The 25,266-nt window shown below is 35.4% G+C and overlaps 2 protein-coding genes across 6 annotated transcripts in view; one reads left to right on the top strand and one right to left on the bottom strand.

Moving 5' to 3' along the window:
- Positions 1 to 25,266, bottom strand: part of LOC145789102 (uncharacterized) — a 249,534-nt gene that overhangs the window by 177,959 nt on the left and 46,309 nt on the right. The gene's annotated exons all lie outside the window — the stretch shown is intronic.
- The window catches only part of LOC114273333 (vacuolar sorting protein 18-like), a 38,879-nt gene that overhangs the window by 1,004 nt on the left and 12,609 nt on the right, over positions 1 to 25,266 (top strand). The window contains exons 2-20 of one of the 5 annotated variants that reach the window (XM_082874474.1): positions 1,986 to 2,148; positions 2,786 to 2,998; positions 3,108 to 3,247; positions 3,679 to 3,774; positions 5,130 to 5,197; positions 6,508 to 6,609; positions 6,845 to 6,989; positions 7,252 to 7,395; positions 7,696 to 7,815; positions 7,914 to 7,970; positions 8,167 to 8,226; positions 11,029 to 11,136; positions 11,953 to 12,095; positions 14,540 to 14,618; positions 15,334 to 15,396; positions 15,632 to 15,762; positions 17,138 to 17,243; positions 23,522 to 23,710; positions 24,957 to 25,184. In XM_082874474.1, coding sequence (XP_082730600.1) covers positions 3,236 to 3,247; positions 3,679 to 3,774; positions 5,130 to 5,197; positions 6,508 to 6,609; positions 6,845 to 6,989; positions 7,252 to 7,395; positions 7,696 to 7,815; positions 7,914 to 7,970; positions 8,167 to 8,226; positions 11,029 to 11,136; positions 11,953 to 12,095; positions 14,540 to 14,618; positions 15,334 to 15,396; positions 15,632 to 15,762; positions 17,138 to 17,243; positions 23,522 to 23,710; positions 24,957 to 25,184 — 1,851 coding nt within the window. In that variant the 5' untranslated portion in view covers positions 1,986 to 2,148; positions 2,786 to 2,998; positions 3,108 to 3,235. Of the gene's footprint in view, positions 2,149 to 2,785; positions 2,999 to 3,107; positions 3,248 to 3,678; positions 3,831 to 5,129; positions 5,198 to 6,507; positions 6,610 to 6,844; positions 6,990 to 7,251; positions 7,396 to 7,695; positions 7,816 to 7,913; positions 7,971 to 8,166; positions 8,227 to 11,028; positions 11,137 to 11,952; positions 12,096 to 14,539; positions 14,619 to 15,333; positions 15,397 to 15,631; positions 15,763 to 17,137; positions 17,244 to 23,521; positions 23,711 to 24,956; positions 25,185 to 25,266 lie in introns of those variants that run through there. The other 4 variants (XM_082874473.1, XM_082874475.1, XM_082874472.1 and 1 more) reach the window with 4 other exon arrangements.

The raw sequence follows: 25,266 nt of genomic DNA, 5'->3' as shown, positions 1-25,266 counted from the left end.
TTGATCCCTTACTCTCACTTTTTCTCATCACCATACCAAACCCCAATTCACCTGATTGTTCTAGAATGAAAATCACGTTCCTACGTAATGTGATTGATTTTCCCAGTTGTCACGCTAAGTTCCTAGATTTGGGGGTTTGTTAGAATTGAGTCAACTAAAGACCAAATTTTGAGCAACCAATTTGGAACAAGCATTGCTTTCATTCGAGTGTGGTTGCTTTATTTGGAGGTCTTTGGTATTGTATTAGATTCTTAAGCTGTTCAATATGCATGACACGCAATTGTTGTTGTCCACTTTAGACTACCCTTTCATGTATTAGACGCTATGCAATACTTGAATGGCAAGGATTGAATTGGGATTGACACTCAATTGTACTAGCTTGTAGAATCTATTGGCTTTGCACAAACTTTAAGAAAACATCATTGAATGATAGATTTAAAAAATGTCCTTCGTTTTGAATATTTTCAATTTATAGCCCAATTTTTTCTTAAGGTTTTTGGGAGCCCATCATCATAAAACTTTAATTACTTCTGTCATACACCGATGAAAATATCCATTTATCAAATGTGTGTTCATGATTTTTAACTCCTAATTCAATCTTTATCAAGAAATAAAGAAGACAAGAAATCTCGGTGGCTGCCTCGTGTCCTTGATTTTGCATATACAATGCATTTTCATTCATATTATGTATATAAAATATAAATCTATCTTGTTACTTGTGATGTAATATGGCATTGTTTACAACTTACAACAAGTATAAGAAAATGGCTACATTGGACCATAAATAAGGCTCTGTTTGCCAGTAACTTCCCTTGTTTATAACTGTGTTTACAACTTACAACAAGTATAAGAAAATGGCTCCATTGGATTATAAACAAGGCTTTGTTTGCCAATAACTTCCCTTGTCTATAACTGTATTTACTATTCAGATCTCATCTCACCATCTTCTTTAGTATCCCTTCTCTTTCTTAAACTATCATAAATGAGTACATTTTTCAGTTAGGTAGGCCGGTTTCAACGTCGACATTACAAGCTATGATTCTTGTGATTCTTGTTCTCAATCGCTTCTGAACTTCTTTTTTCTTCTGTGATAAGCATATCTACGGCCATTTTTAACATATAAATTAATGAAGAGTATTAAGGTAAGTAATAGTTAAAACTTTTGACTTTTCAAACTAGAACACATAGAATGGGACTTCCAAAAATGGTAATTTGGACACATAAAAAGTGTCCTAAGGGAGTATTTTGATTTCTACTTGTTGAATTTAGGCCATGTTTGATTGCCGATTAATTTAGGAGGGGATTGGATACCATGGGTTGTGGTTGGGATTAGTGGGGATAAGTAATGGCATGGATTATATACACCATAGGATTAGTTGTATTATGTTTGGTTAGGGTGGGATAAATGGTGGGATAAGATGGAAAGATTATTTATGACCATTGGATTGGGGATGGATATAATCTCATGGTCTTGTACAAGTAATACCATGGGGGAGGTGGTATTACTTATACTTATGTGAGTTATACCACAAACCAACAAGCCCTTAGGTAGTGTTTGGTTCATTGGAATGGATTCTTCATTCCATCAAAATGTCCGTTCCCATGTTTGGTTGACGAAAAAAATAATGAAAAATGCATTGCAAATGAAATTGTCATTCATTGTTGTTAGGGAATGATCAAGCCATAGGGGAGCCTAAGGAATGGCCATTCCCCTCCAGTCCATCTTATTTCAATAAACCGAATAGAGCATTAAGGTATTCCGCTTCTTTATGGACTTGCGTCTTTCTCATTGGGAGTATAATGAGAGATTATAGAGGAAGTGAATAAATTTGGTAACTCATTCCGTTTGTTGGATTTTTTTTTCTTTGTGACTCTTTTTTTTAAAGTGTCTTGTACTTATTCCATTATTTTGATTTTTTAGAATATTCTAGTTCCAAGTGAAAAAGTTGTTACCACTTGTTAGGTTGAAGTTTTTGGTTCTAAAGATGGAAACAGGAAGGCAGGTTTTTTCTGTGGATCTTCTGGAGAGATATGCAGCAAAGGGGCATGGAGTTATCACATGCATGGCTGCTGGCAATGATGTTATTGTATTAGGAACTAGTAAAGGGTGGATCATTAGACATGATGTCGGAGTTGGAGATTCTTATGGTATGCTCTTATACTCATTTACTTTACTAGATTCTTCCTTATTAATTCTCTTTTGTGATTCAACTATAAAAATCATTAGAGACGGGACCTGTTAAAAATGAGATGTGATATCATATGATTGTATATAACTTCTACAGTATGCTCACAGTTGTCATATTATAAATTATAGATCCAATTTGCCAATGTAACTCTTAGGTTAACAATCAACCATAACATGCTATGCTGGAAATTGGAGTATCATGTCTTCTCCCAAGTTCAGCTAGTACTATTTACTTAACCAAAATTTTCGTAGATGGAAATGGGATGCTGCCACACTGATGGATTCAGTGCGGTTCAATTTTAGGGTTAATATTTGTAAATGGAACTCTTTGCACCATTGTTTCATTCCCGTTAACAGGGTAAAACTAGTGATGATTTTTGAGGTGGCAAGTTATGCCCTATATTTCTTTGATATATCTTATTCTATAATACATACCATTTGTTAATTCCTCTTGATTTTATTGTCATTACATGTTGGGATTGCCATAATCACATGCAACATTGCAATTTATGTGGTCACTTTGTGCAACTGTTGGGATCTAGACCTTGGGCTGCATCCAACACTCAACTTATATTTTCTTGATCATTTCACTCATAGATATTGATCTCTCTACGGGTTGAGCTGGGGAGCAATCTATCCATAGAGTTTTTGTTGATCCTGGGGGGAGCCACTGTATTGCTACCATTGTTGGCGGTGGAGGTGTAGATACATTTTATACACATGCTAAGTGGACTAGGCCACGTGTTTTAAGCAAACTGAAGGGTCTTGTCGTGAATGCTGTTGCCTGGAATAGACAACTGATAACAGAAGGTTTGTGTTTGGTTTCTCAGCCATCCCTCTCTTTTATACACCAGCTAATATTTCAGAGGGATTTTTTCATATTAATTTATTTCTTCTATTGTATCTAATGTCTTTGCAGCTTCTACAAGAGAAGTCATTCTTGGTACAGATAATGGACAACTCCATGGAATTGCTGTAGATGAGAAGGATAAGAAGGAGAAGCACATAAATTTTCTATTTGAACTTAAAGAACTTCCAGAAGCTTTCATGGGTTTGCAGGTCCTCCCCTTCATTTCACCTCTTCTGGTCCTTTTCCGTTGGGGATACATACCAATTTGCCACTTGGGGCTTTCCTTTGTATTAGGGGAGGCTTGCTTACTTTTAGCAATATTTAAAATTGCTTAAAGATTTAGTATGTACATGGTTGGTGCTAAAAACCAGACAGTTTATATATGGTGTTTCTCCATCAGATATATGGATTTCTTTGAGTATTTTAATGCTCCTACAAAATGTTAAATTTTTTGATTGATGGAATTGGTCATTTGAAAAAATAAGCATGCATGTGGATGATCACTAGATTAGTGAAGTGGCTGTTGAGAAACTAATCTTCACTAACTATTTTACTCTCTCTGGCTTAGCTAGAGTTTTACTTGGGTTTGCCTGTAATGTCTTTTTCTTACCTGTCTTTATTTTATTTTATTTTTTTGTAGATGGAGACAGCTAGCACAAGCAATGGAACTAAATATTACATGATGGCCGTTACTCCTACGCGGCTTTATTCTTTCAGTGGCATTGGGTCGCTGGATGTGAGTTTAATTAAGTCCGTGTATTCTTGCAGGGGCCTGTCAAATCTGCAATACTTGTAAATTTCTTCTGGGGCCTTTTATATCTGCAATTAAAGTTACTTCATAAAGTCTCTCATGGCCCAATTATTATTAATTTATTACGGCCTTCTTTACCATAGAATTTGGCCTTTGTATGGACTCCCGGTGGTTTAGTTAGTGCTGAAGGTCATGATGTTGAAATGAAGAGCTCTGTATAGTTGGTTCACAGTTTTTTATGTTCTTAAACCCGCCAGGTGGTGCACCCGGTAGCCCATATAAGTAACTCACGAGTGTCGTCTTTGAATAATGCATGTTGACAAGAAATTGACCTTATCAATTCCTTTCTTCTTGACCTAGTGTTGATACTATTTCATTAGCTTAGATCTTTTGCCTGCGTTCCTTAGGTTTAGCCATTCTAAACCTCTTGCAGTGTATGTTGTTTATTTATGTGTCCTACATCAATGTGAGAAGCAATTTCTAATTGAGCTAAATAATATATATTTTTCTCTCTTACCACTGCATAGATTTATTTAAACTTTTCTATTTTCTTTAACATTTTTCTTAGAGGTTATATTTTTGACAACCTCCAACTTCTAGTGCTCTATAAATGCTAAGAAATGATTATGATTATGCTCAACCTTTAGGGTTTATATTTTTGTCAACCTTCAACCTTTTATTGCTTTATATAAATGATTATGCAAGGTTATTCCCCCTTGGACCTCATATTAGATATTGGGAGTCTTCGAACTTCACAAAGAGAAATCCTGTTTCTGTGATCTTGTTTTGTATGTTAAGAATTGAAAATTAGTGGCAAAGTAGTTGGGACTGCTGATCAAGGGGCTTTGGCTTGACCAAGGCTTCCAGACCCTGTAGCCCTCTTCCTCTTAGGTGCTTGTCTATCTGAGATCTTGCCCTGATACCTCAACAATGTTTCTCTAATTTGTAATAAGAAGGTCAAGCGTCTATTTCACTTATAGAAAGAAGTGAAGTGTTTGCTCTGAGGTTCTTCAATCTCCCATCCCAGTTAGGCTTAGAGTTGATAGGGAGGCACACTAATATATTCTCTTTGGATTTTTTAAGCTCACTTCCCAAGCATCCATTTCTCCATCTATCAGGTCTATAAGATTGCATTAAGTAATTTACTTAATTGTTGCTTTAAACTCATAATTTTGTAGTAGCTCACCTATTTAGGTGGTTATATTCGTGGTTCTCGGGAATGCATCCTTCCCTGCATTTGTCGCTATTTTGTAGATGATGTTTTATTTGTCTTATAGCTCTTTGTGATTAATACATTTTATTTGAAATTTCATGCTTATTGATTTTAATGCATTTTCTAGACTGTTTTTGCTAGTTATGTTGATCGTCCAGTGCGTTTTATGGAACTTCCTGGTGAAATACCAAATAGGCAAGTGCTTTTGATATAATGAAGTTCCATTTATTGGGACACAGATAATAAATTTTAGATGCTTCTTTTATTGTTGTATTTTCTTTGGATTTACATTTAACCTATTTTGCCATGAACTCATTGTGCTTGTTCATGTTTTAAACACTACTAAAAGGTACATAAATAAAATTAGTTAATGACAGCAGTGCCTTGGATAATGATATGAAACATATACTGTACACATTGAGAACTGGAAATTAATCTAGTTCGTCTTGTCATTTGGAGCTTGATGAGAAGTAATCCATTTGGCATAATTGTCACACATAAATGTTCATGCTATTGGAAACATAAGGAGTGAAGATTTATGACACACGGAACTTGTAGAACTAGATAATACGTAATTGAAGCAAGAAAAATGTTAAGATTAGGTACATTGACAACTACTATCTCATATATTCATATGCATGCATGAAAATTGGTAATATGCATCGAGTACAAAATACAGATGTTTAAAATCTACAAATATTCATGAACTAATAAGTTATTTTTGAGTTTTGACAAAAAGCTCACTGCACTGTTGGCTGCAAGACATTGCATGGGGCCTCTAGTTTGTTGAACTACATGTAGCTTCACCTTATTTAGGCTGTCCACGCTACTTTTATGATCTATCAGATGTAGTTACTAAACGAAAGAGTTTATTGTTGTTGCGAAACTTGGTATGATTATTTCAGTTGTTTTAATGTGGTGCACTAAACCGTGCCTTGTTCATTGTATCAGTTGGTTTGTTGTTGCCAAACTTGGTATGATTATTTTAGTTGTTTTAATGTGGTGCACTAAACCATGCCTTGTTCATTGTATCAGTTGGTTTGTTTTGTTAATTCAGTGAACCTGTTACATAGAGAATATTGTTAAATTTGAAATAATCAGGGAAATAGGGTTTGCTTTTCATTCCTTCGAAGTCATCTCAGAATATCATTTCTTCACCATTTGATTAATGGAGGGGGATCATTTAATTTTTTGGGGTTGGTGGGTGGGTGGGTTGGGGAATTTGCCTGATGAAGTTGGTGGCCTTTTAATTTATTATGTGAAACTTGGATTGACTCATATCTTTTTTACCATGTTTGTATAATTTTTATACACTATTCTTACTAATAAATAGAATCTTAATTGGTGTCATGTATGGTATTTGACTAAGAAGACAGGTTGCATGGGTTTGTTCTCTTTCTTGTAATCAAATTAATTATGATTTTACACATATTGGGTGGACATATTGTTCTCATAATCATATTCTTGAATTTTGAAAATGAAGTCCATTTTTGCCTATCTTGCAGTGAACTGCATTTCTTTATCAAGCAAAGAAGAGCTGTACATTTTGCGTGGCTTTCTGGAGCCGGTATCTATCACGGTGGCCTAAATTTTGGAGCACAGCATAGGTAGGAGATGACTCTCAAGTCTCATCACTTTTGCTTCCTTTTGTGAACAGAACAATAGGCATAAATTCTTGAATTTATTGTTTACTAGGCTCTACTTCTTTGGTTCTCTCTTGAAAAAATGTTCATTTTATGTCCATCCTCGGTCTTGTAGTGTATTGATTCTTTATGTGGTAATAGTATAGTTCTCTTATGAAGCATTTTTCTTATTAAATCTTTTGGGAAACCTCTTGGGCAGTTCACCAGAAGGAAATGGAAATTTTGTGGAGAACAAGGGTCTTTTGGACTATTCAAAATTAGTTGATGTTGCTGAAGCTATTAAACCCAATTCTCTGGCAGTGTCTGAATTTCATTTTCTGCTTCTCCTAGGAAACAAGGTTGAGGTACGTCTTTCTGTGCAGCGCACGCACAGACATATATTTAATTACATATACATGATTTTGAATTTTCTTGTCAATTTTGTAAATATGAACTTCATTATTTGCTGGTAATAAAGTTTTAGCAGATGGATCCTGGAGAGCATTCCATTTTCTTTGTCCACGGCGATGATGGACAAGTTGGGAACTGACTTCAATATTTGTTCATCAGTTCCCCTGCTCACTAACATTATACAGATGTTTGCTGTGTTTTTGTTATGTGTTTTAGGTTGTAAATAGAATCAGTGAACAGATCATAGAGGAACTTCAGTTTGATGAAACACCAGAATCAATGTCAAGGGGTATTATTGGATTATGCAGTGATGCCTCTGCTGGATTGTTCTATGCATATGGCCAGAACTCCATTTTTCAGGTTTGTATGCTGGGATGATGTCATTGTTTTGTGATATAACTGTGCACTACGTGCTGTTGGTGTCGAAGGTAAGAAAAATCTTAAAAGGCATATCCAAAAGGGTCATTTAGGGCATACCCTACAACAAGTGATATACACAGATCAACAAAATGAAACAGCTAAATGGCCCCCTACATGGTGTAGGATGTTTAACTTCTTGCCTAATTTTGTAGTACATGCAATGACCAGGATGTTTAAATAGTAGCAGCCGTATCTTGATCCAATAAATTTCCATATGATGAATTTGAGATTGTAAAGCAGGTGTCTGTAAATGATGAAGGCCGAGATATGTGGAAGGTGTACCTGGACTTGAAGGAGTATGCGGGAGCTTTGGCAAATTGTCGGGATCCATTCCAGAGAGATCAAGTATATCTAGCACAGGTCTGGGCTTATTGACTTTGTTGGTTAGATTATGGCCACATACAATCGTATGCAACTTGAATTTATTTTAGTTCATCACTGACCTATTTATGATGCAGGCTGAAGCTGCATTTTCTGCCAAGGATTTCCTCAGGGCAGCATCTTTCTATGCAAAGGTGAATTACCATTTTGTTTTGGTTTTATTATGCTTGTATATTTAAGGATTTTCTTATTGCACGTGTTTCTTTTTGAACTTAAATACACATTGGAAAGTCACTATCATACATATTTGAAGTAAATATCTGAGTGCGTAATATTGTTCATGTAATGGAGGATGACTAGTTTTTTAACTAAAGTGAATGCATTTTGCAGATTTATTACATATTATCATTTGAAGAGATCACTTTGAAGTTTATTTGCGTAAATGAACCGGTAAGTTATGTTACCCTCAGTTTTCACCCTCTAGAGATGTGTTATTGCAGGTTCATACAAACGATTGATAGGCAGCTGTATGTATAGTTTTAGGTGCATCTTGTTTTCAGTGATAATACTGTGCTTAGTATATGAGAGCTCTGTTTTAGTTATGGGTTTTAGGCTTTCTTTGTATACATCCTGTATACAGAGGTTGCGCCACTCTTGGTGCCGCCTTTAAATAAAATTTAGTTATAAAAAAACAATACTGCGCTTAGAAGTAAAAATTACTATATATTTTGTTATTCTATGTATGAGATTATTTTGTTCTCAACTAAAATCTTTTGATTTAATCTTCTTGACCTTGTTATATGTGATGCTTTACTTCAATTTATGCTTAGTGTAAGCATCTTTTGAGAGTTATGTGCATAATGCTTATATTTAACTATGACTAAAAATAGACATGCCAAAGGCTGTTAAATTTTGTTGCAATTACACAGTTTATGAACTAGAAATCTGTATTAAAACTATTGTTTGAATTTCTTTATACTATTATTGAGGATATAAATAATGAAATCCCCCCCCCCCCCCTCTCTCTCTCTAACAACTTAGGTTTTTAGATGAGTTGGTAGTCAACAATTCAACATGGTATCACAGAGCATACAATAGATATTGTATTCAAACTTCATTGTCTACCAAATAAATATAATACTTGCATGTGTTTGGCATCTTTATGGAGGAGAGTCCAGTCATACATATATATATATATATATTATATAATAAAATGACCCCTTTCTAACGGCTAAAGCTTTCAGTTGAGTTCAACAACTATGTCACTAAATTAGAAGCCCATGAGTTGCATGTGATTTTGTTGCATAGCTACTTGAGTTTAATTTGTGGAGTCTTTTCACTTCTGGATGGTCTTTTTTTTCATCATGTCATCCTGTAGCCTCTTCAAGTGTTTATTATCTGCTAAGGTCACGTCTGAAGAGTTTATTTTTTTATGTAATGTGCAAAGAACGTACAACATGGAATATTGTTTTTCTGTTTGAGCTGTTGATATATTTGTAACCACTGCAATATTGATACACTATATCCACATTAGGCCTCGTTTGGCAATTGGCTGAATTAGCCAAAAAGTAATATGAAAAAGGTCAAAGATTCCTTTCCTTCTCTCTACTTTTTGCTCATTTTTTTGTAAAAAGCCAAAAAGCCATTCTCAAACACTTTTTTTACTTTCACCTCATATTTTAGCCAAAAAACCACCTCCCAAACGAACCCTAAGTTCCTGTTCAAGTAAGGTTTTGATCTACACTATGTTAAGTTTGTTGAATATATACACATACGTAAATAGTGTTGTCTATTTCTTTTCACAATAGCAGTTCCTCCTTGTTCATATCTATACTTTTCCTCGAACAAATCAAGTGTGATGATTATATTTGTTGGTTAGCTCAGCCTTTACTAGGCTAGTGTTGCTCCCTTTTGGATAACCACATATATGCTTGAAAAAGCCATGTCTATACTTCTCGTTAATTAGCTGGTTTCTAGAAAGCATGGATACAGATACGAGATATGGATACGATACGGATACGGCGATACAACAAAACCTAAAAAGGTAGGATACGGGTACGGCTAGGATACGTTTGTAAAAAATAAAAAATAAATAAATTATTAGCAATGAGTTACACATAAGCTCAAGAATGTTGAGAAATCACAGTAACTTTATAATGCAAAATACTAATATTTAAGAATTAGGTATTAATTTAAGCTAATAGCTAGTTTAGTTTTTAAATTTTCAATAGGTCTTGCAAATATTTCATTTCAATATCAAGTCTAATATGTTGATATTATAATATCCAAACAATCCATAACTTGACCCTATTTTTTTTCCTTTTGCACTAGTCAAAAATATTGTACACAAGTTTATTTTCTTATTTGTTTATTGATATTTAATTTTACTATTGTTATATTATTTTATTAATCCTTACTTCTATGTAGTTATAGGGGGCACGCATGATATAATGAAGATATGCCAATTTGATGAATTCTATTATTTGAGCTTACTATGTTATTTTTATAAAAAAAAAACTAAGCAAAGTATTGTAAAAATATTCTATTTATTCTCGCAATTATATTATATCATGATGTTATGCAAGAAATAATACAATTCTAATTTCGTAAAAGGAGTAATACCTGACTTGGAGGATTTGATACTTCAAAATTAATTAAGAAGTATCCGATAATATGTGAGTCAGAGTATCCGATACTTCAAAATTAAATATCCGATACTTCAAAATTAATGAAAAATTAATTAAGAAGTATCCGATACTTTTAATAAGTATCTGATACGTATCCGTAAGTATCCGAGGAGTATCGATATCCGATACGGATACGTCTTTCTATTTGAAGTATCCGTGCTTTATAGGCTGGTTTGGCCTTTTTAAATTGCATCATTATGTAGTGACTCATAATCGTGGGGGTTAGTGACTCGCATGTTCGCAAAAGTCTGATGTGGCGACCTCAAATAGCTGCAACTACCATATCTAGCTTTTACCATGTAGATCCATGTCTGACTGTCATGCGCATTACGGTGTCCAACATGGTAAGGGAGGCTACATGTGGAGTGTCAATTGTTTCATTGCTTACTTGAAGTTCAGGTTGATGGTGTTATGGTTTAAGCGAAACTTCTTTTTATTATTAAATATAGACTTTGAAGTCAACATGATTATCTTTATTTTTTACTTTAAATAGTTATGCACCCATGTGCTCGTATGGTTTGTGGTTTTTGAATTTGTATATATATAATTTTTTACTTCCTTGCAGGATGCTTTGAGAACTTTCTTATTGCGGAAGCTTGATAATCTTGCAAAAGATGATAAATGCCAAATAACTATGATTTCCACATGGGCAACTGAATTATACCTGGACAAGGTTTTGCTTACAAGATAACTTATCTATCTTATTATTCTGTTACTTTGTTTTAATTTGATGTCTTACACTACAAGACTTCTTCTCACATGGGTGTAACAAAGCCAGCGGTTGCTATAATTTTGGTGATTATTGTGCTCTAGTTGTACATCTATTGGAGTGTTTTTAACACGTTTATCATAAACTACATGACTATGAAGCACGGGTGCGAGTGTAGGTGCGGGTACAAGTACAATACTGGTATGCTGATATGACAAATTCTTAAAAAAGTAAGTTACGGGTATGGGTATAGGTACGGGTGGGGTACGCCAATTGTTTTATTTTTATTTTTTATATTTTTGATATTTAATTTATAGCTTAATATCCAACATATAAATCAAAGTTTCAATATCAAAACTAAAAAGAGAACAACTTGTCTAAAAAATTATATAATTCTTTCTTTTTATTTTTCTTTTTTGATTGTCTGAAAGATGATGCAAAGGAGAGCAAAACCATGACTCATGGGTAAAGGGTTTTGGAAATAAATTACTTGATGAGTTTTGAAGTTGAAAGAAGAATAATAAAGGCTACAACAAATTCTACCAGTTGCAAAAAAAAAAAAAAAAAAAAAAAAAAAAAAAAAAAAAAACTCGCCATACCCACGCCGTACACATGCCGTACCCAAACATATTTGTTGTACCCAACATGTATTCGCCGTACCTAGTACCCGCACTGCCGTACCGGTACTCTTACGACACCATTTTTGGAGTACCCGTGCTTCAGAGCTACATGACAATTGGCCATTTTAATATAATTTTAGTTTGTTCATTTTTATTTTAGATCAATCGACTTCTCCTTGAAGATGACACTGCTTTGGAGAATCATAGTTCGAAGTACCACTCAATCATTAAAGAGTTCAGAGCTTTTCTTAGTGACTGCAAGGATGTATTGGATGAGGCGACTACAATGAACCTCTTAGAAAGGTAAATTTTATGTAATGTTGAGATATCCTTGTCAGGTCCCATCCTTTGAGGTTTGATAGCACCTTCCCTATAACTTGACATGACAAACACCTGTTATCTTTAATTTATCACTAAACTATAATTAAACTGAATAAAGATAAAAGGTACCACTGATATAAAACAAAAACTGATGTGTACAACACAATACCATAGTCACAAAATGCTAGGGTATGTAACCTTGGCACAACCCACATCTATACAATGAACTGAACCAAATAAAACTAAAGCTTCTCTCCCAGTTAATTGGGGTACGTTATAAAACAAAAACTGATGTGTACAACACAATAACATAGTCACAAAATGCTAGGTTATGTAACCTTGGCACAACCCACATCTATACAATGAACCAAGGTTTTAAAAAGCAGCCGCAACCGTTACGTAACACCGTTACATAACGGTTTTGGCGGTTACCGCCACCCGTTACGGCCGCTTTTGCAGTGTGATTGAGATTCACAGGTGTATAGGCCGTAGCAGCTGCCGTAGCAGTCATAACGGTGCCGTAACAGCCGTAACGGCCTATTACGCACCGTTACGTAACGGTTCCAAACTGTTTCTTTTGAAAAAACACACAAAAAAAAGCTGAAAGTGGGGGAAGAAAGATAGAGAGAAGAGGGAAGATAAAGAAAGAAAATGGAGGAGCAAGATATATATATATATATATATAGAGAGAGAGAGAGAGAGAGAGAGAGAGAGAAGAGGGAAGATGAAGAACATGTTATTGATTTGTTGAAACTATAAGACCTATGCTATTTTATTCAGCTGCTATCACGAAACCATTTTGTTTGTATGTGTCTATCTATATATTGTTTGATAATAATAATAATAATAATAATAATAATAATAATAATAATAAGTGTGGTCATTATCTATTTGGCTTGGTTAAAATATGTATATGTATATATATTTATTTAGGCTCTTATTTAATCTCTTACTTTTGTCATTATTTATCTTATATATAATAGTTAGTGATTGCTTTTTTGTAAAATATAGTCATTAATTATTAAAATAAAATGTAAAAAACTCAATTTATAGTGATTTAAAAATATAAAATATATTGGATCATACTTAAAAATTTATAAAAATTGATCAATATTTATTTTTAACCCAATAAATATGATCATGGAAAAAAATGTGTATCAGTAAGTTTTTTTCAAATTGTGCGAAAAATAAAAAAATTCACGGTTCCGGTTACCGCAACCGTTACACTACGGCCTTTACACCCCGCAACCGCAACCGCGTCACCGCCACCGTTACGGCAACCGCAACCGCTTTTCAGAACCTTGCAATGAACTGAACCAAATAAAGCTAAAGCTTTTCTCCCAGTTAATTGGGGTACGTTATAAAACAAAAATTGATGTGTACAACACAATACCATAGTCACAAAATGCTAGGTTATGTAACCTTGGCACAACCCACATCTATACAATGAACTGAACCAAATAAAACTAAAGCTTCTCTCGCAGTTAATTGGGGTCGGCTATTTGTTTACAATGATTATATCATTCTTTCTTATCATTGCATCTACTGGTCAAACCATCTTATTATACATGACTGAACCATCTTAGTGTGTTGTTTTTAATTTATCTTCAACTGGTGCCTGCTACTATCATTTCACAAATGTGATCATTTGTTGGACCAAAATGTCTTCATTCCATGCAATGAGCTTGTGGGATTCACCTGAGGCTTACAAAGTGGATAATTATTTTCTATCCAATTACGGGCTGCACCATTATCTTCTCTTCATATTTCTAATTTAGTGTTAATTCCTTAATTTCATTTACTATGGGACATCATCTTGAATGTGTTTAGTTAATTTATCCATGAATAGGAATCTTCCTTGTTAATTGGGATTCATAAATTTGAATGACATGCTTTTCTTCATTGTTTCATTAGTATGGTTCCACTATCCATTATGAAGAAGAAAACTTTCTTTTGACATCTGAAATTTATAAATGAAAAATGTTTTTTGCAATTGGACTTTGGCATGCTTCACTTCCCAATTTTGTTTTCCTACTTTCACGAGTAATAAATTTCTGAACTAGTTGGAATGATGCTTTTCATTTATCCCTTTTTGATCTTATTTTTTTAGTTAACATAGACGGAGTTATTTTTAATTAAATGAGTAATTGCTTCCAACCTTTTTACTTGGGATGTCTATTGCCTATTGAGCTAATTACATGTAAGACATACATGTGGAGTTTAGCATTATGTTATAGTTCTTGTCTCCACCATTTTAATCATTGTTTCCTAAGACTTGCTGTCTATGATGCATTATTGTGATTGCATAAGACTAGTGCTTATTACCTAAATGTGTAACTGTTTCTCAATATTCTTCTGTCAAAGTATTCTAAAATGGTTTTACTTTAATCTTTTTTAAAGTTATTTTGTTTTCCAATTTATTGCAGTTATGGGAGAGTTTATGAGTTGGTATATTTTGCGAGTCTCAAGGAGCAATATGAGATTGTGGTTCATCATTATATCCAGGTGCTTTGGTATTCCATTTTCTTTTTATTTGGGAGTATGTCATAATGTGTGTTCATATATTTTAGTGAGGTCCATACTTAAGAATTAACATTTTAGTAAGGTCCATAATCAAAATTGAATTTCTCAAGTCAACATTATAATTTTAGTAAGGTCCATACTCAAAATTAAAGTTCCTTAACACGGTGAAATTTCACATACCCACCAACTGTCCAATTATATGCATTCAACTACTTTACCATGTACATAATTACGAAAAACCCTCAAGTATAAATTTACCATTTTACCCCTAGTTTTACATACAAGCCTAACATATTAATAAGTTTGGTTTTCAAGAGCCTTCAAAAGCCACACACACAAAATAAGGCAATGAATTTTGTAAAAGCTTTTATAAAATCGTAACTTTTGAGAAACCATTTCTAATTCAATTCAAATGTGTTCCAATTTCATACTTTAGCCCAAGTTAACCCCACTTTCCATGTGATTCAAAAATGACATGCTCTAGGTGAAACTCAATTCTTGCTATCATAAATTCATATGATATGGAGATAACCTTGTTTTAATATTAAATTTTTGGTCAAAATAAAAAAAGTAAATGGGAAATGATTCATATGGCTTTTACACAGTTCGTTTACTAATTTCACAAAAATCTCCATTTTCTTCTTTTTATTAATTTGAGCTTCCATTTTGTTAACCCATTTTTTTGTATTGGGCTTAGCAAGGAGAAGCGAAGAAAGCATTGAAAGTGCTTCAAAAACCTGCTGTGCCCATAGATCTTCAGGTAAGGGCTGATCTCGATTATTTGAGTCAAGGTTGGGCGATTTTGTTTATTTATTTATTTTGTATAATAATGACTGACCACAGCTTCACTTGCCATCTTTTATTATTATTATTTCATTTACTGCCAAAGCTGCTATTTGTGTACATGATATTGCAACAGGCAAACAGCTGCTCATCTACAATCTGTTAAACCATTATATTGTTGAAAAGGTTAACAAATTGTGTTTACCATGCAGTACAAGTTTGCTCCAGACCTCATCATGCTTGATGCATATGAAACTGTGGAGTCATGGATGACAACAAAAAACCTGAACCCAAGGAAGTTAATTCCTGCAATGATGCGTTATTCAAGTGAACCTCATGCAAAGTAAAGTTCTCCCCAGTTTGAAATTATGGCAAAAGATTGTTGTTTTTTTATAAATCAGACTGAAAGCGTAAGTGTTTCTTTAATCATTACAATACTCCAGCTATTTAGGGAATTTAGTTAAAGGTGGATGTGATCATTTGATTGTTGAATAATATCATACTTAGTTTATTTCAATGGTTAGTCTAAACGCAGTTGCACATACAATACGTTGTGCTACAATTACTAGCAGTTAAAGTTTTAAACCATTTTGCCATGCATTTGGTTTCTTATCCCATGGATTCAGCACAGTTGATCTGCTGCTGTGATGATAGTTTCTATTGTTGGTCATTTGGTAAAACTAGATTTTTATAAGGATTTTATTTCTTGTTTTCCACTATTGTGGTACTTTTCAAGGATATATGCAGAACATAATTTGCTTTTGTGGTCCAGAAAGTGGGGTTCAGTCAGTGCAAGATACTTGTTTGTTCCCCCAAACATGAAGGGCACCAAACCTAGCATAAACAATTTTAATTTCCAGTGCGTTCATTTGGTGAATATTACATTAATGTTTGGATGTAATCTGTGCTATGATTTAAACATGTTGAAACCATTTACTCTATTGAATTACCTGTTCTTCCTCTTTCTTATATGCATATATATATATATATATATATATAGCATGAACGAAAGGAAAAGAATGAAATATTTGCAAAAGTCACAAGAATGAAATATTTGCCATGCATTTGGTTTCTTATCCCATGGATTCAGCACAGTTGATCTGCTGCTGTGATGATAGTTTCTATTGTTGGTCATTTGGTAAAAACTAGATTTTTTGAGGATTTTATTTCTTGTTTTCTACTATTGTGGTACTTTTCAAGGATATATGCAGAACATAATTTGCTTTTGTGGTCCAGAAAGTGGGGTTCAGTCAGTGCAAGATACTTGTTTGTTCCCCCAAACATGAAGGGCACCAAACCTAGCATAAACAATTTTAATTTCCAGTGCGTTCATTTGGTGAATATTACATTAATGTTTGGATGTAATCTGTGCTATGATTTAAACATTTTGAAACCATTTACTCTATTAAATTACCTGTTCTTCCTCTTTCTTATACGCATATATATATATATATATATATATAGTATGAACGAAAGGAAAAGAATGAAATATTTGCGAAAGTCACAATAAAACACTAATATTTATGTCCCAAGGACAGCTACATCTTTTACATCATCAGGCAGGACTTATGATTGATGGATACCTTCTGCTAATAAGTTAGTAGGATCTGTATCGGATCTATTTCCTTTTTGTTGATTGGATTATACATTTTTCATGTCTTTCATTCTGTTAGAAGTCATGGTGATCAGTTTTCTTGTTACCATATACCATAAAACAGGAATGAAACCCATGAAGTAATAAAATATCTGGAGTTTTGCGTTCACCGTTTGCAAAATGAGGATCCTGGAGTTCACAACTTGTTGCTCTCTCTGTATGCGAAGCAGGTTGTTTTTCTCACTCAAAAGCTTAACAAAGTTTCTGCAAACAGTTTTCTTTATCTTATAGTTTCATATAGTGGTTCACAACCTTTACAATATGTTTGGTTTCAATACTACTTTATAACTACATTGAATCCATAGTGATGTTGATAATTGATTGGTTGAATACATGTTTATATTCTTGCCTGCTGTAAGTATACATACGGAATGAGACTTATAGACATTTATGGTGAGAAGTTTGAAAATTTGTGGCCGGAAATTAAAGTGAAAAATTACTGCTGTGTTGATGGAAATGTTTATGGTCTTGCAACAACAGCCAGCACGACTCTAGCATCCTAAAACCATCTGTGAAAAAGGATCTAAAAATTAGATACAGGTACGGGGGATATGTCCTCTAATTGGAAAAATAAATAAATTTATATATGCAAAGTAAAATTTATTCTTGATATATCATATTAGATACAATGATTTTACTATAATTTTATTTATTAGCAATGCAAAATACAAAATACAATGATTTTACAAAAAATTTAATATACATGCAATGATTTTACTTCAAATTTTATTTTTTTTCCTCCCAAAAAAAAAAAAAAAGAAACTAAGTAGTATCTGTTTCGAAGTAGAAGGATCGGATTTGTATCCTCTACCTATGTCCTGTCATGTTGACATGGGTACTTCACCAAAACTGAGAGTCCATGTAACGTAGGTTGATTTTTATAACTGGAGTGACTTTTGGATATATTTGATTTGCCTTTGCTACCTGGACTGCTTTTGTAAATCTTTACAGTGTCATGAAGCTATATATAAATGGGTAAGCTAATGAAAATATAATCTGAACTCAATATGCTCTATTGAGGTTCTTTTTTTTTTTGGTTCTCTCACTTCCATGGTGATTTATGATGAGTGCAGATGGGACAGTCTCACAAACTGTAATTCCCAAGGTGATATTGGGCAGTGGCAGAAGTGGTATTATGTGCTGATTTTATGGTTAGAACTTAGATGCTTGTAAAATTTTGAGCTTTTTAAGGATTATAATATTATATAGAAGGAATAAAAGTTTGGGTCTTGTTAAAGAAGGATGAATGAGAATTGAGGTCTGTTCTTGGTGCTTTGAACAGTACCATGAGCTGTACTCTTTGCTGATTTTGGCTACTTTTATGTGGATTGCAGTAGGACTAAAGGAAAGATGGACTAGGGATGTCCATTGATATGTTAAAGGTAAAGCAAAAGGCGATCATGTCTGGCTGTGGGCTTTAAAAGGCTACTGAAGCGTATAAAGTAAAAGGAAAGTAGTAGAAAAAAAATGCTAGATGTCATATGTAGATTCTGATAGGAATGTACAGATTTGGGGCTAGAATTGCATCACACAATCCTCAAATAGCATAACTACTAAATTTACTTTTAACTTATTCTCTACTGAACTAAAAGCATTGCATAGCTATGTTGAATTGGGTAATGAACCCACATACAGAAGCTAAAGAATTTGGCACCATTTGAATCAACTAAAAACCATATACAAAGACCCAACAGTTTAATTTGGAGTAATACCATATGGTGATCGTGATGACTTCAGCCCACTAAAGCACATCTTGCTGTCAAATTCGACCTTTGAAACAGAAAACAAATTAAAAAATTGGCTAAATTCATGCCTGACCTAAACAATCATAAGTGTGTGTGGTTTTGATGCTAATTTTAAAGTTAATTTCTTTGATTTTACTCCTTGTTGAGCCTCAAACGGAGCATGTCACCTGAATGCTTGATAGGCAATACGGGTAGCTCCTTGCTGCTATTGTATATGCAATGATGATAAAGTTGTTTCTCTTTGTAACTCATTTAATCTCCTCATATTGCTATTATTGAAACATATTATTTTTTATTTTATGTAGTTATCTTTTGTTAAAATCCACCTACTCTCCACCTACTTCACCCACTTAAACCACCTACTTCACCCACTTAAACCTACTCCACTAAACCTAACCCACTACACCACTACCACCTCACCTACTCCACTAAACCTAACCCACTACACCACTACCACCTCCACTTTACCTACTCCATCTACCACCTACTACCACCTACTCTTCTATATATAGGAATCATTGTAACAATCAACTAAAACAAGATATCAATCAATAATACATCAATTTATTCACTTGCTCTCTCTCTCTATCAATTTTTCTTACATGGTATCAGAGCTAGGTTAACAACCTAGTCATTCTGCTTCACCGGCGGGCGGGCGGCAGCCTCGCCTTGGCCGCCCACCGGACCTCTACACATACCTTGACTCCGCTGCTACTAAACCCAATTCAACATTCACTTTCAAGAAATTTCCTCTTGTGGGTAACATTGCTGTGGGTACCGTTGCCATTATATATATGATTTGGCCTTGGCTTTGGCTTTGGCTCGTGCTCATCAGGTAGCTCCTGTGGGCGGACATTTGTTGTGTTTGCCATCTGAGCAGCGCATATAGAATCCGTTAGTTCAGCAATTGAGGCATCTGGACCACATCTATTCAGAGCCATTGAAGCCTCTTCCACTGTGCACCCCATATTTGCTAAAGACAATAATGTCTTCTCCTTACTGGACAAAGAATCTGTATTTTCCTCATCTTTAGACCAACTATCTAAATCAGAGAGATCATCCAGAATGTTCTCATCATATTCCGAAGAGAAGTGATCAGAACTGACAGGTGGTTGCTGTTGGGGAGTGTCTTCAAGAGCTGAGAAAACCCATTCCTACAAAATGTTGAATCAACTTGGAGTTGGAACAACCTGTTGATGAGCTTGCCTCTCCAGCACCTACGGTGAGCATAACGATGCTGTGCTTCACGTTCATTTGGCATGACGTCCCCTTCCTTCTTCAGAGTCTCTGCCATGGCAGTGTACAAAATGAAACCGATTGAACCTGAGGGTGAAGAGAAACCAGGATGGCTTCCTTCACTCAACTTCTCAACCAGCTTTTTCACTCTCAGTGGTCAACAGAGGATGCCACCCTGTGATCTCTGCTGCGAGGATTTCTGCTCAGTCATACTAGGTGATTATTATATGTGGTTTGTGATGTCGGCAAGTGTGGAAGGAGAAGGAAGCACGTGGAGATGAGTGTGCAACACGTGAGTTGCAGAGGAGCAGCCTTGAGTAGAGAGGAATATTAATCAATTTTTTAATATATCTCTCCTACCACCACAAATATTAATCAATTTTTTAATATATCTCTCCCACCACCACAACATCTTTTTCGCATTATTATATCACCTAATCAATACCCTTATGTTTTCCACTGGCAGTGTCCACCTTTAAACCCTCTCTTTTCCTTTCTTTTTCTTTTAATATTTACCTCCACTACCTTTTGTCTTTCAAATAAAGCCACCACCTTACACCACACCACTTTTTTTTTTATTCGTTTTATTCTTATTATCATCCTCCTCATCATGTAACCCATTGCAGGTTTTCACAAAACCGTGGGCCACGAAACCTTTTTTTTTTTTTTTTTTCATTCTTATTTCTTTGCAAAAAAAAAAAAAAAAAAAAAAAAAAAAAAACAAGCAGAAGAAGAAGATGAACTGCACACCAAACTCATTTTATTCATGTCGGGGCTCACCCCGATCACCAAAAAAAAAAAAAAAAAAAAAAAAACAACAATCCACACACAACAACCTCATTCACAGGCGGGGATTTTCTTCTCTACTCTGTCGCCGGTCTCTTCTTCTTGCCTCCGTCCTGGGCGGCCCTTGACGGTGTTGCCTCCGTGTTTCCCACTCCACCGAGCACGTTCACTCCCCCATACTCCTCCACTGCAGTGTATGGCGGACCTCCAAATCGGAACATCACGGTGGCCTTCCGCTTCAGCTCCTTATTTTCTGCCTTTAGCACACTTATCTCTGCTCGCGCATCCTTATACATGCGTTGGAGCAGAGCTAGCTGGGAGTTTAACTGTTGCACCTCATTTGTCCTGCTCTGCAGCCGGTGCGACAAGTTTGTGACCGCAGTCATGGTTTCCACACATGACTTCAGAGTATACTGATTGGCCTCAATATCAGTTTGCACCGCCATTTTTTGCTCCACCGACCGCATCGGAAAGTTCAATGGAGCAAAACCAGAGGTGTTTGGTTGAGGTTCACTGGCCACCGCACCAGTTATTTCTCTTGTGGACTCGTTTAGTTCTGGAAAGAGCGTGAGCAGACCACGGGAAGAGGAGGCCATGTTCTGGGTAGCTGGACGGGAAGAAGAGGAGGCCATGTTCACTGGCCACCGCACCAGATATTGATTGTCCTCAATATCAGTTTGCACCGCCATTTTTTGCTCCACCGACCGCATCGGAAAGTTCAATGGAGCAAAACCAGAGGTGTTTGGTTGAGGTTCACTGGCCACCGCACCAGTTATTTCTCTTGTGGACTCGTTCAGTTCTGGAAAGAGCGTGAGCAGACCACGGGAAGAGGAGGCCATGTTCTGGGTAGCTGGACGGGAAGAAGAGGCCATGTTGCTGAGTGTTTCAAAGACGGGTTGGTTACAGAGTATTACAGAGTTTCTCTCTCAGCAAAGGAAGAGTTTTTTCAGAGGATTTTCAGAAGTTTTTTGTCTGCCTCAGCCTCAGCATCAACCTTGGTTAAATAGCGAGGCAGCCACGCGTATCGCGCGCCACTTGACGCCAGACGACAAACGGGCGCGCCAGCCAAGGCACTCACGTGCCTCACCATCATGTCCGGCACATCTTTTTATGACTTGGGCACGCCTTTTGATGGCACGCCTTTTGATAAATTAGGCACACCTTTTGAGGGTGCGACTTTTTATGGGTCCGACAAGACTCTGTAAACTGTCCCGACATTGATTCCGATTAGCTCCTTCATGGGTCCGACAAGACTCTGTAAACTGTCCCGACATTGATTCCGGTTAGTTTCTACATGGGTCCGACAAGACTCTGTAAACTGTCCCGACATTGATTCCGGTTAGCTCCTTTATGGGTCCGACAAGACTCTGTAAACTGTCACAACATTGTCTGCTACAACGGTCCGACATGACCCCATAAACTGTCTTCTACATCGGTCTGACACCGCCATCCAGTGTCCTCTACACCGTTATGACACCACCATCCAGTGTCCTCTACAACGTTATGACACCCCCATACAGTGTCCTCTACAACGTTATGACACCACCATCCAGTGCCTTCACCAATGGTCTGACACGACCATTCAGTGTCACCTATCCTCTTTTATTTTTATGTCTTTTCTTGTTTTGTTACTCTCTCCAAACTCAAGTTGGTTAGTTCCTATCCCCCTTGAGTTTGCGGGGGGCTGTTAAAATCCACCTACTCTCCACCTACTTCACCCACTTAAACCACCTACTTCACCCACTTAAACCTACTCCACTAAACCTAACCCACTACACCACTACCACCTCACCTACTCCACTAAACCTAACCCACTACACCACTACCACCTCCACTTTACCTACTCCATCTACCACCTACTACCACCTACTCTTCTATATATAGGAATCATTGTAACAATCAACTAAAACAAGATATCAATCAATAATACATCAATTTATTCACTTGCTCTCTCTCTCTATCAATTTTTCTTACATCTTTTATTTTAGGATTACCATTGTGTCCAAGTAGATTTTTGTTTAAATACTCTAGGATTGCCAGCTTGGAGCATTTTTCTGGTATTTAAGATGGAGAATAGGTTGAATATATATATATATATATATATATTCCAAATCAAGGAAATTACTGTGAATGTTTTGACTTAATAATGCAGTAACGCTTTCTATTTGTTTTGTTGCATTTGTAATGTCTGATATTGTCTTTGTTATGTTTTGGGCCTTTTGGTACATGTTTGGAATATTCATGTTACGAATGGAGACACACATCAAATGGAATTTTGTACTTGCCAGTAAGTTTGAAAATTGAGGTGGCCCAATACCAAATTTAATAAATGCAGATTTGCAGATTTGCAGATTCATTAGCAGAATGGTTCTCATTTAAGGAAAATGGGTATTGTCATTGAATTTCAGTTGTTCAAGATGCTCATGTTCCAATAAAATTGAGTTCAACTAGTGTTTTTTTTTTGGGATATTTGTAGGCTGTATGGGATTTGAGGAGAACGTATAATCTCTAGTTACAATTGCATTGTGACATTGAACTTTGATCTTACAAATTTCTAAGATCTATCTATTTACATATAACCAGTGAGATTATTGCATGATTTTTCCCTCTACAAAAACAAGTAATGAATGCTTAAAATGCATCTCAGTCTGATATTAGTTTTCCTTCCATGTCACAATTAGGAGGATGACAGTGCCCTTCTTTGTTTCCTGCAATGCAAGTTTGGCAAAGGACGGCTTAGCGGCCCTGAATTCTTCTATGATCCCAAATATGCCTTGCGCCTTTGCCTTAAGGAAAAGCGGATGCGGGCTTGTGTTCATATATACAGCATGATGTCCATGCATGAAGAAGCAGTTGCTCTTGCTCTACAGGTAGTATTATTATCCAATTGGGTTGGTTGTGTTCATTGGTTCTTTGATTTCCCTTCTTCCCCCCTTCCCCCCTTCTTTTCAGTAGTAATGGCATTCTTCGTACATTACCTTGTGTTTGGCTAACGTAAGCTGTACGCTTTATAGCAATAACAGTTGTTCCTTATTTGACTACAAACCACATGGTCATGTGATTGTTTGAATCATACTATTTTAATAATGGCACATGAAAAAGATTCATTCTGGAACTTTTATGTTTTTATTGGTGTACATAAAGAGGACATGGGAAAAACCACATCCTGCAGGTGCTTTTCGATGGGTCCATTGTAAATGGACATTGAACTGAAGATGTTGAAGTAGTGATACAAAGTTCACTTAATTGGTTGTATGGATGTGACTAAATTAGCTCTCTATGGTGAATAAAATTTAAATTCACCAAATTTCACCAGTTTTATTTTGTTACCATTATTCTACTTTACATAACTGTTATATTGTACTTTGCCACAAAAAAAAAAAAGAAAAAAAAAGAAAAAAAAAAAGAAGCTGTTAAATTGTTAATCACCAACTGTCTAGCATCTTACATGATTTGGCAGTTAACCTTCCAATATTATTATTATCGTTATTATTATGGTTCACCTTTTTGGAATGATCAGTTTAATTTCTGATGGGTTTTTCCAAACATTTTCATGTGCCAGTGGGGCAACTGATTATGTTCAAAATGGGATCAATTTTACAATCAGTTAAGATCAGAATGGCTGGATGATCATTGGGGTTCTATAACCATCAAATCTGTGCCCTTTCCCAATTCCCCCTTGTTTCCAATATACTTTATGGAGTCTTTAAACTAGATTGAAATTGGTTGGCTGAAAAGCTTGAAATTGAGATGAGTTGTCAGTTGCCTTATATCTTTGCTATGGGTCTGTTAAACTTATATTTCTTTAATTCTTTTGTCTATGAGTGTTGCAAGATTTGATCATGTAATAGTTAGAAGGAATTGGGTGGTTGAGACTTGAGACATACTTTTAAAATGAGAAATGGACAAACTTACTTTGTGTCTAAAGGCTTGGAATTTAGTTTGCTGTCAATGTACTAAAGATGTATCTTGTGGCTAATTGTTTTTTCGCTTAAAATATTTTGGTACAGTTTCTTATTCACTTGCTTGTTCTTGAAAACGTTAATGGTTATTTGTGCTAAAATACTGTAATCTTTGATGCTGTTGTTTCATGGAGTTCTTCTTTCGGTGTGCTAGGTTGACCCCAAACTTGCTAAGGCCGAAGCGGACAAGGTTGAAGATGATGAAGACTCAAGGAAGAAGCTCTGGCTCATGGTTGCCAAACATGTCGTTGAACAAGAAAAGGGAAGTAAAAGGGAAAACATTCGAAAAGCAATAGCATTTCTCAAGGAAACTGACGGGCTGCTGAAAATTGAGGATATTTTGCCCTTCTTTCCGGACTTTGCCCTGATTGATGACTTCAAGGTAACACTTTTTTACCTTAGTTTTTCACTTATAACTAGGCTAACATTTGTTTTAATGGAAGGAAATACTGAGTGTTAGATTT

This window comes from Camellia sinensis, chromosome 6 (assembly GCF_055761805.1).
Source record: "Camellia sinensis isolate YWXY chromosome 6, ASM5576180v1, whole genome shotgun sequence".
Classification (NCBI taxonomy): Eukaryota; Viridiplantae; Streptophyta; class Magnoliopsida; order Ericales; family Theaceae; genus Camellia; species Camellia sinensis.
Note: the sequence above shows the minus strand (reverse complement) of the source record. Positions and strands in the feature narration are given on the sequence as shown.